Consider the following 21,213-nt stretch of genomic DNA (forward strand, 5'->3'; position numbering starts at 1 on the left):
GGTTACATCACGTGTGCAAGTTTACACAGGTAGCCCAAGAGAACCCTGGGATTCACATCTAAGACAGCCAGTTCCAGACACAAGCACCTCACCTGTTCCTGCCTCTCCCCTCTCTGAGAGGGGAGAGGACAACACAAGCTCATCCAACGGCTCAGTGGGAAAGAGAGGAATCCTGAAGGGGGGGTGGGAGGCGCAGGCACTGTATGGTGGGGCCAGATGAGGTCCTAGTCCCGGATCTCACGCTCTGGACAGAGTCTTAAAGGTCTTATCGGACACAAACCACGCGGAAGGAGGCTGGTAGGCAGGGAAACACTTGGGACTCCCCGTCTCCGACGCCCAGGGCTTCTGAGGCCTCTCCCCTCTCAACACAAACTCCCCCGACCGTACACAGAACACACCCACACTCACGACATACAGCCCTGCACCCACTTCCACTGTCATCTGCTTACGTGTGCCACCGTCACTGAGACAGAGAGGAAACTCTGCAATTTATCCTGATACCAGCCAAGGAAGGAAGCTAAGCCCGTTCGGGGCCCCTCACCTAAAGGAGAAGCCGGTCGTCCAAGCGTAGCGCCTACGCCGCCGCGGCGCCCAGAATCCCATGCTCTGCACCTGAGCGGGTGAAACGCTGCTTCTCGGGAGAAGCCTGTGTGCCTTCCCAAACTTCTACTTCAGCAGCCTGAGAAGGGCACAGCCATAGCTCTGGAATTTTCCGCAGCTACGCGCAGGGAAAGCTGCCTTTGCTCTGGTAGAGGGAGGCTGGCTCCCAGGGGCTGCTAATTACGTATGGAAATGACCTCGTGTGCGTGGGTTGCGTCTCGCAGCTGAATTGCTTTGAGAGGTCATAGTTCTCCATCTCCAGGGTCATTAATTTCAGTTGCCTCATTGCCACCGACCTGTGCAGCCAGTACATTCTTCGAGTCCCCTCGGCGGGGGGGGGTGGGGGGGTGGGGGGGGTTGTGGAAAAGGCACAATTTGGGATCCAATGAGCCCAGGGTTTGGGTGATGTTCAGAGAGAGATTTTGACGCTTGACTTCCTTATGTGGTCAAATGAAGATGATAGCCCCTACCCTACCTTATTAATCTGAGGTTTAATGAGATAACATATTCAGAGCACCTGATAATTACAACTACCATTCTGTCATCCACTGTGAGAGGTGCTTTCAGGTCTGTTTTCTCACTTGATCCCCACCACATTCTGTGGGAAAGAAACTATTATCCACAGTACACAGAAGAGGAATGTCAGGGAAATATGTGACTTGATTAATGTCAAGCAGCTGGCGAAGGAAGCCAAAATCAAACCCAGGTGGGGATGACTCCAAAATTTGTGCATTTATCCAAAACAATGCTTCCTACCACGCTGGCACTCCACTGTAGGCACACAGCAAACTTTGGTTCCCTGCTTTATTATACTTGAGTCTTTCCAAAAGCACAATTTGGTCACTCTCAACAAAACATATGGCAGCCTAGCCCTATGAATTGGGAGATTGGGATTGATGTATATACACTGATATGTATAAAACAGATAACTAATAAGAACCTTCTGTATAAAAAATAAATAAAATAAAATTCAAGACAGCAAACACACACAAAGAACATATGGCAGCCTGACTCATCAATGCTTCCCCAGTCACTAAGGGACTGAGGTGTTCTGGGTGCCATGCTCCATTCAAACTTGTCACTAGACAAACCAAACCACCTCTTAGAAGGCAGCATCCCCTGCCCGAGGATGGGGAGCATTAATGATGACCCAATGAAAGACTAAATTGCCAGTTACCAGCTCAGGTGCAGGTGGAGCCCTAGGCCTTGGAAGGCAACTTCTTTCTCTTTCCAGGAGATTCTCTTTCTCTTAATTAGCAGTTAGGCTGCAACTTAGCACCAGCAGGCAGGGCTTGAGGAAAGACTAAGGAAGGGCGAGGAAAGGCAAAGACAGCACTTTGGATGGGTTGATGCAGAGCAAGAGAAGGAGGGTAATTTGAGGATGTTCCCTCCCATGGGCACTGGAGTTGGGGAAGGGACAGCAGTGGTGCCTTGAAGGGTTTAAGAGCAAGAGTTGTTTTTGTTTTGTTTCACATTTGTTAACTTAATTTTTTAATTTTAATTTTTTAAAATTTTTATACAATTTTTGAAGGTTACTTTCCATTTACAGTTACTACAAACTATTGGCTATATTCCCCATGTTGTGCAATACATCCTGGAGCCTATCTTACACCCAACAGTTTGTACCTCCCACTCCCCCACCCCTATATTGCCCCTCCTCCCACCACTGGTAACCACTAGTTTGTTCTCTGTATCTGTGAATCTGTTTCTTTTTTTGTTATATTCACTAGTTTGTTATATTTTTTTAGATTCCACATATAAGAGACATCACACAGTATGTGTCTTTTTGTCCGACTTATTTCACTTAGCATAATGCCCTCCAAGTCCATCCATGTTACTGCAAATGGCAAAATTTCATTCTTTTTTATGCTGAGTAGTATTCCATTGTATATATTGGTGTGTGTGAGTGTATGTGTGTGTGTGTGTGTGTGTGTATATATATCTCACACCTTCTTCATCCATTGATCTGTTGATAGACACTTAGGCTACTTTCTTATCTTGGCAATTGTAAATAACACTGCTATGAACATTGGGGTGCATATATCTATTTGTATCAGTGTTTGGGGTTTTTTTTGGATATGTACCTAGGAGTGGAATTGCTGGGTCATATGGTAGCTCTAGTTTTAGTTTTTTGAGAAACTTCCATGATGTTTTCCACAGCAGCTGCACCAATTTACGTTAAAAAAAAAAAAAAAAAGAGCAAGTTTTAAAAGCGGTTATTTAGGGAGGCTCTTTGGGTAACCATAGCAATGAAAGTACATGACAACAAGTCTTATCTCTGTGCCTGTGTTCAGGACTTCCACCATCACAGAAAACATTTAGATCATATTAAGCTCCTTGAGAAGGACTTTGGGTTTTAACCAATTCACATGCTAGGACCCTTGTTTAGTTCAAAAGTGTCAGGAAGGCTCAGTGGGCCACACCCCTGACAGTTTCCCCTGCCATCTTCATCACCCCCAAAGTGAAGGGGAAGGACGCAACCCTCATGGCCTGATAGCTCCCCTGCTCACTCACTGGCTTACGGGAAGCTCTAGTCAACAACCTGTTCTTTCAAGTCACTTACTTTCTCAGTAATTGTCTCCCAAGCATGACCTGCCGCAGGTAATGAGCCATGTTTTCCAAAAGGTAAACAAGTTATTTTCTCAAATTATGATCACTTACTTCCAGCACTGGGTATTGAACCCCACATATCCCCCTACCATGAACACATCACATTCTGTACAGTTTCCCCATGAGTAGCGCCTCTGCAGGCACAAATGGTGGGAACACTGGGGGATAAAATCTTACCTCTGAGGAGGAGAGGGATGGAGTGCCCAAAAGAACCTGGAGCGAGTCTAGGCTCACTTACAGGGAGAGCAGACAGCCCACTAATTAGAGAGACCGTCAAGACACTTTGCACACCTCTGATGGGCAAGAAATGGATTCCTACCCACCGTACGCTGCTTACAGGAAAGTGCTCATGGCTTCCCTCACCCACACATTCAACAATAGGCTTTGTAAATTTATTTTGTTTAAATGCAGATAATAATCACTCTCATGCCTCTTGTCTTCTCTTGTGTCTGATCTTGGAACTAACTGTTCAGTGCCTTTTTAATTTTAGCATCCCTAACTAGGAAAAGAGTGACTTTTCACTAACATAAAGACAGTGCAGGGCTTCCCTGGTGGTGCAGTGGTTGGGAGTCCACCTGCTGATGCAGGGGACATGGGTTTGTGCCCTGGTCCGGGAGGATCCCACGTGCCGCAGAGCGGCTGGGCCCGTGAGCCATGGCCACTGAGCCTGCACGTCTGGAGCCTGTGTTCTGCAACGGGAGAGGCCACAACAGTGAGAGGGCCGCGTACCACAAAAAAAAAAAAGACAGTGCAAAATTCTCTTAATTGAGGAGAAGATATACAGAAAACAATCCATCTATACTAGAGTTTCATATAAATTGAGGGACCAGAGAGAGGCTACTATAATTCTGGTTGTAAGCTATTTCTGAGGAGGCAGTTTATTTTGGTTTTGGACAGCAGTTAAGAAGTGTAGAAAATCCCTTTGCAGAGTTCCAACCAATTATTTTATTCATTCAGAAAGAATTGGGGGAGTCCTCTTAAAAGCTTCTAGCCTAGTGGACAAAATAAGCTGCTTGTAAAATATCAATTCGATAAGCAGAATTGCCTTTTAATAAATGGTGGCCATTTTATCTGAGAAAACAAATTTGGAAGGTATATTCAATCATTGAGTAAATCTGCTTAGTGCAGTATGCCAGCTCAAAGTTCATTTGTTTACACAGTGAATTCCTTTTTGATACCCTTACCTCAGCAAGTGGTTTAGAGGAGGCATGTACTCAGTTCTTTCTTTTTATAAATAGCAAAGCTACTTGGAACTCCAAAAGGGGAAATGAATTGGTACCAGGGAAATATTGCAGAAAGAGCATGGCTCAGATTCAGACAAACCTGGGTCACAACCCAACTCTGTCACTCACCTAGTTGAGTGAATTTATGCAACATTTTTCATCTCTCTGAGCCTTGGTTTCTCATTCACAAAAGGGGCTGTTGTCTGGCTTAAACATTACATATTACAAATACATACAGTATTTGTAACATGGTAGGTGTCGGTGAATGGGAGCTTGTGTGATTGCTACATCACTACTCTACTCAGGTGTGTTGGCCAAGATTTCACTTTGGATACTTTTTTTTTAGCAGCCTGACTATGGTCAGGGCCCAAACAGCAGGGAAAAACTAATAGGATCAACTCTTAATTCCTTGCTCTTCGGACAGCATGCAGGCTGAGGGAAACTAAACATTTGCGAGTGTGTTGGATCCACATTTTACAATCCATCTTTTTGCAGGAGTGCCAGCCTATGGGGGTGCCAGAGTAGTAGCATATCAGAGCATCTGCACAAACCAGACAGAAGAACACTAGCACCTGAGAATGAAAAAGCAATGGGATCAGGAAGGATAAGTCTCGTCAATCAGAAAAGCCTGTGGGGGAGGAAAAGTGGAAATCACTAAGAGGACGAGATAGAGAAGCAGTGGCCCCAAACACCTCCAGGCTGTGGAAACAGAACTCTGCTTTGAGCTGCGTGATGTTCACTCTGCCTTTGTAACTTCTAATGGAAAGGAAAAACAGTGTTCCATCTGCCAGATGTCTCCATTTTCACAAGCTTTATCCACTTACTCATTTATCTCCACTATCACAGGAGGTCTCCCAAGACTCATTTTAACAAACTGGCTCCCCAAGACGGTTGGTGCTCTTTGGACCCATCCCCAAAGGCAGATAATCCTGAGGTTTTTAGTTAAAATCAAGTATTGCCCTTCTAAGGAATAAACTCATTGTGTAGACGTGTGTGTGTGTATGTGTGTGTTTGTGTGTGTGTGGCAAAATGTATTGTATATAACATAAAATTTACTATTTTAACCATTATTAGTGTACAGTTTTACAGCATTAATTACATTCACATCGTAGTGCAACCCTTATCACCATCCATCAGCAGAGCTTTTTCATCTTCCCCAGCTGAAACCCTGTACCCATTAAGCAATAACTCCCCACTTCTCCGCTTCCCCCAGCTCCTGGCAACCTCCATTTTACTTTCTGTCCCTTTGAAGTTGACTACTCTAGGTATGGCGTATAAATGGAATCACGCAATATTTGTCATTTTGTGACTGGTTTATTTCACTTAGTATATGTCTTCAAGTTTCATCATTGTTGTGGCATGTGTCAGAATTTCCTTCCTTTTTAAGGCTAAATAATTGTGTAGACTTTTAAGTGAAGATATTGCAGTCTCAGTTGATGGCCTCATATTCTGAACTTTGCTATAAAACTTCACACTTCATGAGGCCTTAAAAACTGAATTATATCATTAGTATATAACTGGTTGAAAGTGTTACTGTGCATTTATTGTAGCTGGTAGAAAGGAATAAATATATGGATTTCTTTTCATGAAAACTGTCTGCACACAGTGGTATCTTAAGTTGGAAACTAGTTGTTGGCATCCTTGCAAAGAGATAGTATTATTTGATTAGCACTTCTGGTTGTAGAAACATTCAGGAAAGTCACATTCTATGATACCTGGCATCTGAGTGATAAGAGGCCTACATAAACAGAGGTCTACAGATAATTCAGGAACACAAGGTTGCTCACTGAAATAACCGGATCAAAAACCAAATGGCTGATTTCTCATCCAATGTCCCTCTTATTTTCTCTTACTAATCACCCTTGCTAAAAAGCTGTTTTAAACTCACATCATAATCTACTTGTGTGTTTATTAGTTTACTTGGCTTATATATTTATTTGCTTAAATATTACTGGCTCTAATCAGTAAAGAAATAGTACAAGGTACCAAAGAAAGCAAAGCATTTTAGCCGGAGACATGAAGCTCTTCTAGCCATGTAAGCCTAAAAACTATTGCTATGTGAGTCTCAACCATGTTTGGTAGCTGCGGAGGATATAATCAATGTTTACCCATTCTGGATTATTTCATAAAGTTTATTTATAACTTAGACTTGTTAACACAAACACGTTCTGCAATGTCATCAAGAGGTGGAACAGGCAGACTGAGGCACTTACGTGTACTTGTACACTTTTAAGTTTACAAGTATTACTTCTGAAGACGTGTCTTCAACTGCTGAGACATCATTCCTCCCCATGAGACGCTACTGCCTCAGTGTGCTTCGAACTATTATCAGATGAGATGAGCAAGAAACTAAAAGGGGAATGAAAAAATGTTGATGACAGGAGAAAGATGATTTGGACATGATAATAATGGATGAAGACACCAGAAGGGAGAGCTTGGAGGCTGAGGTGGAGGACAAAAATATTGACCCCGAAGTCTGTGCTAAAGAGATTTTTTCCTAAGAATTTTGTATATCACGCCTGTCATAAACATTCAGTTTCATTGTGCAATGAAAACAGATGACAAGAATTTACTGCTCCAACAACCAAAAAAAAAAAAGCAACTTGACTACGTCCTTGGAATCTGGTTTCTTTGCTTTCAAATGTGCAGTGGAACTCTCTCATGCCTGCAAGGGCTGGGGGCAGTTGTTTATGTAACTCATTGGACATCTACATAAATATGAAACACGGGACAGGTTTCTCTATTCTCATCTGTTCTAAAGCCAGAGTTGGCTCTCAAGAGGCATGCAGACTGGAGAGAGATGCACAGTTTAGCTGTCTTATGCTGATTCTCTTACATAAGCTTCTAGGTTATGAGATTTTCTCCATTTTGTTTCCAAATGGTAGGAGGAAAAGACATGTTTTAAGAGTCACTTATCAGGGAAGAAAAATGCTTCCGAAGATTTTAGGTTGGGGAGAACTTTTATAGATCCGAGGATGGTGGGAGATGTGAAGAAAGGACTAAAGACAGACTGGTGGAGAAATATCCTAAGGAAAGATTAAGAGCATTAGATGAAGAGAATGGCCAAGAAAAAAGACTAACTTCCTCAGAGACAGAGGACAGGTGAACATTCAAGAAGATAGGAATTTTGACATTGAAAAAAAGGATGCTGGGGAAACAGTATCTTATCAGAAAATTAGGTAGTGAGGTCATATTCTGAGAAAGAATGGGGAAAGAATGGTGGGACTGAGTCTTGGGAAGGTTGGACTAGCCCAAATGAGGAATGCAAGAGGGAACTAAACAGATGAATGAAGGGATGATCAAGCAGCCTAGGGCACCACCTGGGTAAGCTAGACTCATAATGGGGCCTAAGAAGGTTGTGTCTGGAGTGGGTACTTGAAATCTCAGAGATGGGGCAATTCCAAGTGATGATTATATCTAAGGTGGCACTTTGTCAGTACCAACAGAAGCCATAATAGTTGAGCAGATCAAGGAAATACAAGGCCAAGCTGTCAGTGCCACCTACTGGCTTATGGAAGCCAATGAGGAGCAAATCAGATACAGAGGAGAGTTTAAAATTTTCACAGTAATAACGGAATAACCCTTGCTTGACCTAGCCATGCATCATCTGTAATTACAAAGGAGACTTTGGGTGCAGATGTGGGATAACTCACAGAACCATCTAAATAGCAGTTGATTTAGCAGACCAAGGTATATTTAGTCTAAAATCCTACCCTAGCCTTGACTCTAATATATCATGAAGATTAAGGTGGACGGCTATCAGGAGTTGGGAGACCCAAACCACTGTCTCAGTTCCTATAGGCATGGCCGTCAAGGCGAAGGAATGGTCTTTGCCTCTAGGTCTTTGTTTCAGACATTAACCTAGACTGTCCAAGAGGTCAAAGACATGTGACCAGCATTTGGATTATAACTCTCTCTTAAAAGTCGTTCTACTCAAAAATCTTTGAGGGCTTCCCTGGTGGCGCAGTGGTTGAGAGTCCGCCTGCCGATGCAGGGGAAACGGGTTCGTGCCCCGGTCTGGGAAGATCCCACATGCCGCGGAGCGGCTGGGCCCGTGAGCCATGGCCGCTGGGCCTGTGCGTCCGGAGCCTGTGCTCCACAACGGGAGAGGCCACAACAGTGAGAGGCCCACATACCGCAAAAAAAAAAAAAAAAAAAAAAAAATCTTTGAGAAGCCAAGAACAGGGCCTATTTAATTTCTGTATCTCTAAATTTCACCCAGTACCTGGCATATAGATGTTCAGAAAATATCATGGAATGAATGAGTGAATGAATGAGTGAGTGAGCTGTGCTCTCTATGATCCTACCTTTCTCTAGAACACACTTTCTTTGGGTTTAGGAGCCTCTGTAACCCTCCCCCATTCCTGTTCCACTCAGCACACATCTTGTGAAAGACACATAGCTGTCATCTAACTCTGTGAACACAAATTGTTCTCATCAGCCAGGTAGACATGATCTACTTCTTCCTACTTGGTCCACCCTGGATCCCCTGCTCTTTATCTGGCTGATGCCTGGACTGATGACTGCTCCGTGGGTTGTGCCTTGCACAACAAAAGTGGAAGAGATTTCAGCAAGGGCAACAATTAAGAGGGGAATGGGGGAGCCTGAAAAAATAAAAAAGAAGGATGCAGAACTATAATGCCTGTGTTGAGTGAGACAGTCGCATCTTGAAGTCACCACTCCTACTAGACAGAAGCCCCAGCTTTTTTCTGGCTCAGGACTGCTGATTACCAAGAGTACACCTAGTCCATTCTAACACGTTTGTGTGATTCATAAAAGGTGCCCCTTACAGAGGCAGAGGCTGTCCAGCTTTGTGGGGTGAACATGGTGGGGTGGGGGGGATTTCCACCTCCACTTGACCATTTGAGAAGGCACCTTGCACAGTGAACAACCTGTGCATTTACATTCTTTGCCCCCTCTTGTTCCTCACTCTTTAGGGGCTAGGACTTCTGGGAGTCACTCCTGGGCTAAGAACCACAGTCCCATTCTGAAGGCTATGTATCAGATCTCTGGTCCACACTGTGCCTTGGCAACTATTAGAAGGCACAGAAGAACAGAGTCCAAGATGTGCAGCGTGTGCCACTGTTAGATGTTTGCATTACTCTGAGCATGTACTTTTCCCCATTAGTTAACAAAACCAATAGAATAACTCTCTGTGAAAGGCTTTTTCTGCCATGTAAGGGCAAATTCTGGTTGCCTCTTCATTTTCACTTTTGTGGTTTAGTGCTAGCAAGTGGAAGATTTATGTAGGTAAGGTTTACCTTACCCAACTCTGCTAGTTCAGTAAAGCTATGGAAAAAGGCAGAGGGGTAGACTTCCCTCCACTCTTCACCAGTCAGGTCCAAGTTTCCAGGGCTTTTTGCAAGGCAACTACAATAAACCAGGCAGTGAATCTTGGAGTCTGCATAAGATCCCTCGATCAAACCGAGGGTGAGTCTTGCTCCCTCACTCTTCTGGCTGGATCTCAGATGAACAATGTTCAGACAGGCTTAGGGGCTATGAAAGTTGGGGCTGATGTGGGAGACAAGTGAAGGTTGTGACTCTACTGAAATCTGAACCTATATTTTCTGGGCACAATCAGTTTCCAAATCACACAAAGTGGCTCTTTGGATCAGACTGAAGACAATTCTGACTTTTTTTTTTTTAAGACAATGTCAGAAGAGGATGAGTGTAGTGTGAATAGAGGGTTGAATTCAATGAATAGACACCCATCAAGAGGTTATCACCTGCAATGAGGTTGGTCTCTCTCCACCACCTTTGCCATGGGAGAAATTTTTTAAATGTCCACAAGTTTGTGAGGCTGAACTTGCTTCATGGAAAGTTCATGTGGAAAGGCCTCATTTGGGTCTTTCCTTGGGAGAGATCAACTTTCTAAGTCAATGAAGAATTCCCTGGCTATCTCTTTATTGTTACTCTTTCAGGGTGAGATGCAGCTCACATCTGTCCAATGTCAGCCAAGATTCAATTCCCATTTTTGACTAGTAACCACAATCCCCCCCAGAGCAGTGGGACAAGATCTGGGCGGGTCCTGCCTGTGGCTTGACTTCAACCAAGATTATAACTGGGCTCTTCGTGGGCCAGGAGCCCTCAGAAATTTAACAGGAACATCAGTAGGATCTCAGTAAAGGGGCGCCCAGTCCCCCACCCCGGCCTCTCCCTAATTATAAAATCTGTAACACATGTTGACTAGATCCAAAATTATGTCATTGCCTCATAACTTTTTGAGGTTCCAACTTCCGGGGCCCTTGGGAGAAGAGCAGACTGGCTGCTGAAGCCATTCAAGGTCTCTTCTCTCTGTGTTGTCTCCATCGCTTTTGGGCAGCCACAGAGGGATCTGGCTGCTCTCATACTGACAGCCCAGACAGCACTGCCATGCAGAAATGAGATAAACAACTAGATTTTGTTCCCCAGGAGAACACATCGACGAGTACGGCCTCTGCCAGATCTGTGAAGCCTCGTGTGCCAAGTGTCGGGGGCCAACCCAGGAAGACTGCACTAGCTGCCCCGGCACAAGGTGAGTGACCTTTCTTGTATCTCCTGGGGTTGGGAGTTCATGAGATGCAGGAGGGAGAGAGGAGGTGCTTACCACCTAGAAGCACCCCTTGGGCCTACAGGAAAAAGAATCAAACTCCTTCCCCTGACACAGAAACCTGCTGTGGTCTGGCCCAAGGTCAGAGCTCTATAGTGTCCTCCTCCTATGATGCCCCGTAACCACTGTGAGAATCGGTTCCCTGGACACTACAGGGGCTTCCTCATCAGTGAAGGTGGTGGTGGCTTTGATGCCTAGAATCTCATCCCTTTCTGCACACCCATCCCTCAACCATCATCTCCATCTGCTAATAAAATATCTACTCCTATTTCTAGAGTTAGTTCAAGGGTGAACCGTTCTATGAAAGCATTTTTTACCTCTTTCCAATAGAATTAACCTCACCCTCTTTATGTTCCCCTGTGCTCTGTACAAACTTCCATAAGTACACCTGTGACATTTTCAGACACTGACTTACAAATTTACTTGTTAGACTGTAAGCCCCTTGAAATACTCATCTTTGTACCTCCATTACCTATCACAGTGCTAAGAAAACAGTAGGCACTCAATCAGTGTTTGATAACTGAATGAATGAGGAAATAGCAAGTATCTGAATGGGATACTTGCTCACATCTTTGCTAATATATTGAGAATTTATAATGAAGAGAGTTGGGAGCCTGTTGCATTTTTAATCAACACTCCTCTAATTCTAGCACTTAATATTTGTTGGCCTCATCTGCTCTGATAAATGCGTAGAAAGCAAGGTTTCTCCCAAGACCAGTATAATGAGACTGCTCCAGTGGCAGGTGAGTCTCTAGGATGGATGTTCCCTCTGCCTTGAACAACAGTCATTTCATCTAATTCTTTATCAGGACTGTAATACCCTGAGTAGGAACTGTGGTGTATTTGTCTCCTTATTCCCCTACAGTGATCAACACATATTAGTAGTTCAATAAATATATGTGTTATTGAACTTGATGAAGTGTGTAATGAATATCATGAGCTTGGTTCTCCAAATAGCTCCCTCAGAAAGAGTAAGAGAGAGACGAGGGAAGGAGGAAAGGAAGGAAACACAAAAGAACAGTCTTATTAAGAATTCTTAATGCTGTGATAACATTTTCTAAGTGTCTCTTTAGGATACCTATGCCTCTTGAGTTTGCTTTAAGCCAGCCTCAAGGCATGCAACATTTTGAAAATAGGTTCTTTTTCTCCTCTAACTCCTCACCACATCAACAATCAAATCCCATCGCATGTTTGGACATCTTTGAACCAAGGAAACTTTTTAGCATTTGTTTATAAGGCAGCTACCATCATCCAGTGTACATTGTGGAAGTCATGATTGTCCCAGGCTCACCAGAAGTGAGAAAAAAAATTCAACTACCATCAGTGGCCATTTTTTAAAAAATCGAAGCTCATTGGTACAAGAAGATCAGAGGTACACCTCCTGTGCCATTTGAATAGTTTGGCTTCAGCAGCCTATTCTTTAGCTTTTGAAGATAGAAAAGCATGTGTATAGATCTCAAACCAGGTGTCCTCCTGGAAATCCTATTGCTCAGGAACAATTTTCTTCTCATCTCCCTGAGCACTCCATTTCTTTCCCCATTTCTCTTCCTTGATGTCAGTTACTTGCAAATACATCCAAGAAAGGGCACCGCATCATGGCAATGAACTAGCTGACTTTTTCTTATCTGCATTTTCCAGAAAGGGGTTAGAAGATGAGGAGAAAGAAACTATTTTGAAAGATGGTGTCGTTGACTTATTTGTCCTCAAAGTGCAGCCACGTATTTTCCTTAAGTATTTTCCGAAGTATTTCCTTGAGTGGAATCAGGTCTACTCAAGACGGTCTTGAGCACCTGCTTTATGTCCAGCTCAGAGTTAGGTGCAAATCCATGGATTTTTATAGGTAGTTCAGGAGGTCAAAGTCAAGGGCTGGTGAAGCACTCAGGGACCAGAACCCTGGGGGAGCTCTAACACCCTAGGCCTGAAGCAAACCCTGTAGCCATAGAAGAAGGGATGCCTGATAGAAACTGGAGCTGGAGGGAACATAGCCACTCCAGAATCATGTGAGGAGGAAGCCAGGTTGTGGCTCCAGAGGAATAAATACCCCAATCTCTCTCTCCCCCCACCCTCAGATCTCCTGCTGGTGTTTCCCTGTCTGAAACACCTGGATGCCAGTGGGGAACACCATTTACAAGTGAGGGAAGTGAGCTTGGGGACACAGTCTCTAGTGGGCACTTCCAGGGCATAGCAGGTCAGAGAATGGCAGAAAATGGAGCTGGCTGGGGTGGGGGTAAGGGGTAAGGTGAGGCAAACAGAATAAACTATTGGTCACTCTGAGTTTCTTCCTATTCTTAAGCTTTTGGGGTATCTCCAGTCCTGGCACAATAAAGGTCATCCCTAAAGGAGTTTTTATCTGGGAAAGGAACGTTAACCTTTAACTTAGAGGTTTTCTTCAAAACAATATGAGAGGGAAGTAAATCACTGGGGATGTAGATGAAATAATATTGGCCATGTGTTGACAATTATTGAAGCTGAGTGGTGAGTACATAGTGGGGGTTCTGTTATGTCTTGTTTATTTTATATATGTTTAAATTTTTCCATAATAAAATTTGAAAAAATAATTTAACTCTGAAGTTGTTTTAAAGGAAATTGAAACTTGAAAAGCTCTCTCTTCATCTTCTAGCTTTCCCTCTACATTTCTATAAACCTTTGGGTTTATCTACCTCTTTCAAGATGATTAAAAACTTGGGGGGGAAGCAAGTACTATCTTTGCCACCGCTATTTAACACGTCTAGCTCTGTAATGCCATGGTCCTCACTGTGTGAGCTAATTTCCCAACCCAGTCCTGAAGGAACTGCAGAGTCTATGAACTAATTAAAAGCATGTAAAAGTTTTCTGACCCACCCTCAAATGTTTTATTTGATCTGTTTCAAGAATTCAAGAAAAAAAAATCCTTTGCGGGATTTCATTCTGTTACAACGTTAACGTGCCAAGAAATTACAGTAAATGTCCTTGTGATGGCTTTAGTTAGACCAAACCAATGATCAGCACAGAGGACCAGCTAACTCTGACTTGCAACTCTTCTGTTCCAGTTCACCTCTCTCTCTCTCTCTCTCTCTCTCTCTCTCTCTCTCTCTCTCTCTCACACACACACACACACACACACACCCCCTGGGGCTTCTGGAAAATTTAGTGCCAATGTTGAGAACTTCACCTCTGCCCAGCTCTTCAGCACTTGGTTTTGCCACCTTCTTCCTTTCCATGAGCCTGTTGGACCTGGAATGGTTCACAGCTTATGAAAAGGCCAAGAGCGTACGTGACTTGGGAAGAAAAGGGCTTCCCCTGCAGAGATGAGCTTGCCTGAGTGTCCTAGAAATCCACAAACTGGATGATCGGTGGTCCCAGAGATGGCTTGAGTTCGTTTTAAAGAAAATTTTCATCAGGCCCATGGAGCCCAGAACAACATATCTCTTTCTCCTCCACTAGGGGAGATTTGGTGGTGGTGGTAGAAATCTGAGTCCCACTTGAAATGGGACTTTTCTTCAAGTTCCTTAGCAATTGTTCTTGAGCGGGATGGGGAGGTGGCAAGAGATGATGTAATTCAGTGCCTTCACTCAAGCACGACTGTTGTCCTTATCATTCGATCTTTATAAAGAATCACGTTCTTACAAAAACTGGGTATGTCACCTGTGCTTTCTTCAGGGTAGAGACAGAGGGAGGTGGTTTGAAGCACAATTATTTGCTTGGTACTTTCTTAAAATAAGCTCTCCAGTAAGAAAGACAGCCCCTTCCCTACATAAACATGGCAGCGCTACACCATCTGCTTCACCTCCATACCCACCCAAGTTCCTGAAGGGTTTTAAATGGTTCCAAACATTGACAGTATTAGATCACCTCTCTCAAGAGAAACAATTGCCCCAAACCAATCTGTCATCTCTTCCTATAAAGAACAAAATGATGATGTACTTTCCATCTCTTTTTCAACTTAATTTAGCATGAAAATGAACCTTCACAAATAAACACGCCCCATTCTCCTTTTCAGTGGAGAACGGAGTAGTTCACTTGTTTAAAAACCTCAGAAAGCTCTTACATAGTTTTTTCTTAAAGGGAGGTTTTTGTTTTGTTTCCATTTTTTTTAACTAGCCACAACCAAATTATTCCTTGACAAATCTTCTAGCTAAGAAACCAGAGCAAGGGTGGGACCAGGATATTCCCAGCTGGCATTAGTGCCATCAGCTAAAAGTCTGGAGCACAGTCTTCTCATTACGGGTCATGGTGCAGGAGATCTGTTTTGACATGGACAACCAGCTGAGTGTGCATGTCTGTTTAGGGCTGGGATTCCACACTCTGCAGCAGGCCAAAAGGATTGTTGACTCCAGTGATGCTGGGTATGGTGACCAGAGCCTGAGGGGCTGAGGATCCAAGAACGAGGTGTCCTTCTTGTATGCTTGGCCTTAATCCCATTCTGTTTCCAAACAGATGCAAATGACACAGACTTTCAGGGAAGAGATGGAAGACTGCAGCAACACATATTCAAGATGCCTTGTCCCCACCCAATTTCCTCCAAACCTGGTATTGAAATGCCAATCCTCCATTTAGGGCTGATTCTAGCTATAGAAACAGAGGGATTTAGACAACTTAAATATCACCCCAGGAATGAGTTGCTCAAGACCTACACCTGGCCTTCTGTGTGACATCCAGACAGGGGAGAGAGAGAGAGAAAAAAACCCTAGCTTTGTTTGCAGGCCCTCAGTTCTCCCAGATCTGGATGCCACCATCACACCCTTCGAGGCATCACACCTTCACGACTGACACAGTAACTACTGCTCTAAGGGAGCTCTCTGAGATGCCAGTTTGGCACCACCTGTATTACTTAGGTAGGAATCATTTAGCAAATTCCATAGTAACCCAGACTATCACTGAGAAGTTCTCCAAGTACGCTCTCTAGACCAGCACCATGAACATCATCTAGGAACTTGTGAAAAATACAGAATCTCGGTTCTCTCCCCACAGAAACTCTGGGGGTGGAGCTCCCCATCTCACTTCATCCATTCACATGACCCATCTGACTCCTGCACTTAGACATTGTGGATTTTCTTCTGAGGAAAATTCTTGGACACAATTTACGTCATCACATTTGCTCTTGGGATTACTTCCAAGGGAAAGAAGAAGCAAAACTTTGAAAATATTAACCATGACATTATTATATATATATATATATATATATATATATATATATATATATATATATAGTATGTGTATAAAACCAAAGGTTTTAGAAGCCCACATGCTAAATTATCTGCAGTGCCCTTGTAGGTGATTGCAAACATGGTCAGAAAATAGAGGCTGTGGTACCCTATACATCAGGAAATACTTGCAAAAATGACAGAGTTCAACTATATATAGAATAGATAACTAATAAGAACCTACTGAATAGCACAGGGAACTCTATTCAATACTCTGTAATCACCTGTATGGGAATAGAATTTTAAAAAGAGTGGATATGTGTGTATGTATAACTGACTCACTTTGCTGTACAGCAGAAACTAATACAACATTGTAAATCAACTATACTCCAATAAAAAAATTAATTTAAAAAAAGGAATCAGAATTCATGGATTACTTGCCATATGTGTAGGTCAAGTTTATAAGTAGCACCTAAACTACAGGATGGTGCTTCTTTAGGAGCCCTTGGACTTGACATTCCCATTGCAAAGTGTGGGCATGCTGATAACTAAAGAAAGAATATTTACTCCAAGGCCTCTGGATTCAAAAACCCATTTAGTGTCTTCAAAGTTCAAAGACCTCCATCTGAGTGTTGGCCGGGTTTGGCTGGAGCCTACAGTGTGGGTTTAATCCCCGGGGTACTGGTTAATTTGTTTGAAACCAGAATCAAGTTACATCTCCAGCCAGTTCCTGGCATGCCTGCTGTTGGGTCCAAATCTCTGGCCAAGGATGGGTACATGACTAATATTCCCCATGTTCTAAGATGATCAGTCCCAGGCATCACCCTTGTTTCTCGAACAATGAAACCAAGAATGTGCAGCGAAACACAAACACCACATGTTCTAGTACTTAACACCATTCCATAAAGTCACCCTTACAAACTCTAAAAGTCTGATTTCTTCTAGGATTTTTGATGATGGTCGCTGCGTTTTGGACTGTCCCTCGGGCAAATTTGAATTTAAGAACCAATGCCATCCATGCCACTCCACCTGCCAAGAATGCCAAGGAGATGAGCCCTCCAACTGCACCTCCTGTGGAGTAGGTGAGGGAGTCTTGTTGCTTGCTTCTTCTTCCTGCTGCAAACCTGCTCGCCCACTGGACATTATTTGGTTTGACTAAAAGGCTTCATCTCTGGGGACAAGGGGGTGAGATTAGACAGCTGTCTGTTCATTAAAGAGTATGTACAACCTTGAAGTTTCTGCTTGTTGTCAGGACACAAGTTCAAATTGTTGGAGACACAGACACGCTGTGCCTGAGTAGATGAGAGAGAAACTAAGAGTTGTCTTTCCAGAGAAGAGGAAAGAAAGGGCATGCAAACACGATGACAGACATGAACAAGACAAAACTAAGACTCATTGAGGTGAAAGTGAACAGCTAGGAAATTAAGGCAGACATATTTGGTCTTTAAGAGAAACAGCGTAATAGAGGTTGGGTCAGGGTCTCCTCAGCCCTGAGCTATGCCATTTAGAAGTTGTCAGAGCCCTGTGGGTGCAGAGTAATCTTTTCCAAACACAAATATGACCTTTTCTGTCCCAGCCTTAGCAATGCTAAAGTTTCTGCTGTCATTCAATTATACTCCATGATCTCTCAAGTCCTCTGTAGTTTGACCCTTGACTCCACTCCAGTCTCCCTACATATGCTGGCCCCCACTTTGACTTCATGGGGGACTAATTCCTATCTTATTTGACCTACAGAACACTTTAAAATTTGAGCCAAATTGGGAAATTTCAAATAAAAACCTGGGTTTTCGGTTTCTCTTGCAAACTTGGAAGATCTGGCAACACTGCTCCATATGGTCCCCAAATGGTTGACTGGAGACCATCGGGGCTGCTCTCCATTTCATCACAGTCCCCACCCCTCCCAGCTGTCTCACTAATCTTGAGGCTCTCAGTTACCACCACCATGACATTTACATGGTTTTTCTAATAGGAGAGAATTATTTAGCTTCATTCTTGCTTGTAATAAAACCAAGAAAAATGAAGAATAAATGAAGAGCATCGTGCATTTGCAGAAAAACGAGAGATAACACATTTCTTTGTATAAATTAAAATGATTTCTTTGTGTTTCATATGTAAACAAAGTATATCTGTCAAATTTTACCTCTAGCCTGCTTATTCTGTTCCCTTTCTCATCTGTAAGATGGTGATCATGGCTGCCTTCTTGTAGGATTATTATGAAAATGAAATGAGATAAAATAATAAAGCACTTAGAATGGGGCGGGGTGCATAGGAAGTACTCAATAAATATTAGCAATTATTATTATTATCACTACTATTACTACTGTTACTGCTTGTACCTGCTTGCTCCTGCAGGCATTTCAGTCTCTCTAGCTGTTCAGACTTCACTTGAGATGTTCCCCAGCCACTGTCTACCTGGTCTCTTTCTATTCATCCTTTAGGCCTCCATTTCAATTTCATTTCCTCAGTGAGGGCTTCCCTAACCTTCTTGTCTAGGTTAAGCCCCCTTCATGTGAGCACCCTTGGAGCCCAGCACTTCCCATTCTCAGGCCTCCTCACCCTTGCTATCTACCTTGTCCATCAGACTCTGTGCCCTGTAAGAGCAGTCAATAGTTTCTACCTGTTTTCTGCCGTATTTCAAGCATGGCACAGAATCTGGCATATAGAAGGCACACAATAAATAAGTGGATGAATGTATGGTTCAGTAGAAACAATATCAATCAGAAAACCTGGATTCTAGTCTCGGCTTTGTCACTAATAAAATAGAAGACACTAACCCAATCACCTCACCTCTTTAAATCTCTCCATGTTTGTAAAAAGGAGGAGAATGGACAAGATGGCATCTAAATTCCCTTTCACACTTAAAACACACTAAATCTTCATATATATACACAACTAAGGAGTAGCTTAAACGCTAAACAAGTATCTAAAACGTTCTAAGCATCCTATGGCTACTTGGACCAATCCACACGTAAAATGCCCTGACATTTCTTCTGTGTTTTCTGTTTCAAAGTCTGTGTTGAACCTGTTCTCTTAACAAAATATATTGTGGTGCCAAGGGGGAGAGGAGGTAGGGGAGGGAAGGACTGGGAGTTTGGGATTAGCAGACGCAAACTATTATATGGGACGGATGAACAACAGGGTCCTACTACATAGCCCAGGGAACCATCTTCAATATCCTGTGATGAACCATAATGGAAAAGAATATGAAATATACATATATATGTATAGCTGAGTTACTTCTCTGTATAGCAGAAAAAAAGCACAACTATTTTTTTTACATTTGTTAATATCACCACTGATCTCCTCAGAAAAGTCTCTGAGGATTGGGGAGCTGTCAAGCTCACAAGCACATGGGATAAACACATTTAAATCAACTATACATCAATAATTTTTTTAAATGTATTGTGCTCCTCCCACGTATAAGTTACTCTACATAGGTGCCATGGAAAATGCAGTAAATAATAGCATGATACTCGCTTTCAAGGAGTTTTACAATCTAACAGAGGGGTTTGTCCTCATGTATTATAAAACAGGAAGATATTAGATAAATGAATGAATGGTAGCAACTCTACTACAGGTCACTACTTTCAGCTGTAGCGAGAACAGGAGGCTTCCTGAAGAGGGAAATGTTGAGCGGGTTCTGATTGGCAGGGTGTTCTGCCTGTTAAGACTGTACTATCCCAAGTCCACATATTAGTGCAGCTAATCCATGAGGCAGTGCTGCAGAAGGTAGATGACGGAATGGATGCAGTTCTATATCAATAAGCTTTCTTCAAAGGCTGAAATTCCTCTGGCTAGGGAGTCCCACCTACACACATAAGCCTGTCCCATCTCTTTGTAGAAATTTCACCCCTTGCTTAATTGTAACTTTGTTAATGTTAGGTCTGAATCCTTTTAGAAAGGCAGATCTGCAGCTCTATTGGTGAAAATTCACTCTAAACTCTCTTCCAGGTTTATCCTCTACCAAACTGAGCCCGAAGCTAACTTCTACCAATCATACAACAGCTTCAGTAAGCAAAATGTTGGCGTAAACGTCATAAAGTTTGTTTTCAGAGTCCCTCAGCCTTTCTTTCATCCTTTCCAGCAATCCTGTTCCCTTCCTGCCTTTCAACCCTCAACCTTCCTTTCCTCCGGCAGACATCCAATGCCTTCACGTTGGTCCACCTTCTCTTCTAACAAAATCGGTTGCCAAGAAATACTCTGGAACCAGTTAATTACTCTTCAGTACAAATGAAAGCCAATCTGAACCTCTTTTGGAGTTCCTTGATTTTTAACTCTGTCTCCTATTACTGCATGAACGGTTTTGTCACATAACAAAAATATCAGCACTTCTACTACAAGAACCGGCCTCTCCCCCCATATCATTACACGAACTTAAATTCTGAGACTCTGGGCAAGTAGCCAAAAATTTATGCATGATATTCGAATCACTGAGGTGTCCAAATAATCATCCAAAGCTAAGTGAGCTGCCATGCTCTCAAGCTAGTAGAAATATCAAATCTCGGCATAATCCTGAACCAATCACGTGGGGAAAGCTGGCCATTGTTAAGGCACCTAAGTGACTTCCTTTGGCATGGTCCATGTATTTTAAACAAGACCCTTTAAATCTCTGTCCTTTAAACCCAAATTATCATACCCAGAGGGGTCCAAATAGCAAAGCCATATCTGAACAATCAAAATGGAATTGGAGGGACTTCCCTGGTAGCGCAGTGGTTAAGACTCCACACTCCCAATGCAGGGGGCCTGGGTTTGATCCCTGCCCAGGGAACTAGATCCCACATGCATCTGCAGCTAAGAGTTCGCATGCCACAACTAAGGAGGCCCCGTGCCACAACTAAGGAGCCGGCAAGCTGCAACTAAGACCTGGTGAAAACAAACAAACAAACAAATAAATAAATAATAAAATGGAATTGGAGAACATTTCCTCTAATATCTGAACCCATCATCATTCATTTTTAAGATTGTTGATCCAGGGACTTCTCTGGTGGCACCGTGGTTAAGAATCCGCCTGCCAATGCGGAGGACACTGGTTCGATCCCAGGTCTGGGAAGATCTCACATGCCATGGA

The 21,213-nt window shown here is 43.1% G+C and overlaps 1 protein-coding gene across 1 annotated transcript in view; it reads left to right on the forward strand.

Moving 5' to 3' along the window:
* PCSK5 (proprotein convertase subtilisin/kexin type 5) overlaps nucleotides 1-21,213 on the forward strand; it is a 467,730-nt gene that overhangs the window by 353,700 nt on the left and 92,817 nt on the right. Inside the window, exons 21-22 of the mRNA XM_081236836.1 lie at nucleotides 10,845-10,947; nucleotides 17,091-17,227. Of these exons, the coding sequence (XP_081092962.1) occupies nucleotides 10,845-10,947; nucleotides 17,091-17,227 (240 nt within the window). The remainder of the gene's footprint in view (nucleotides 1-10,844; nucleotides 10,948-17,090; nucleotides 17,228-21,213) is intronic.

This window comes from Mesoplodon bidens (assembly GCF_964165515.1).
Source record: "Mesoplodon bidens genome assembly, chromosome: 6".
Lineage (NCBI taxonomy): Eukaryota > Metazoa > Chordata > Mammalia > Artiodactyla > Ziphiidae > Mesoplodon > Mesoplodon bidens.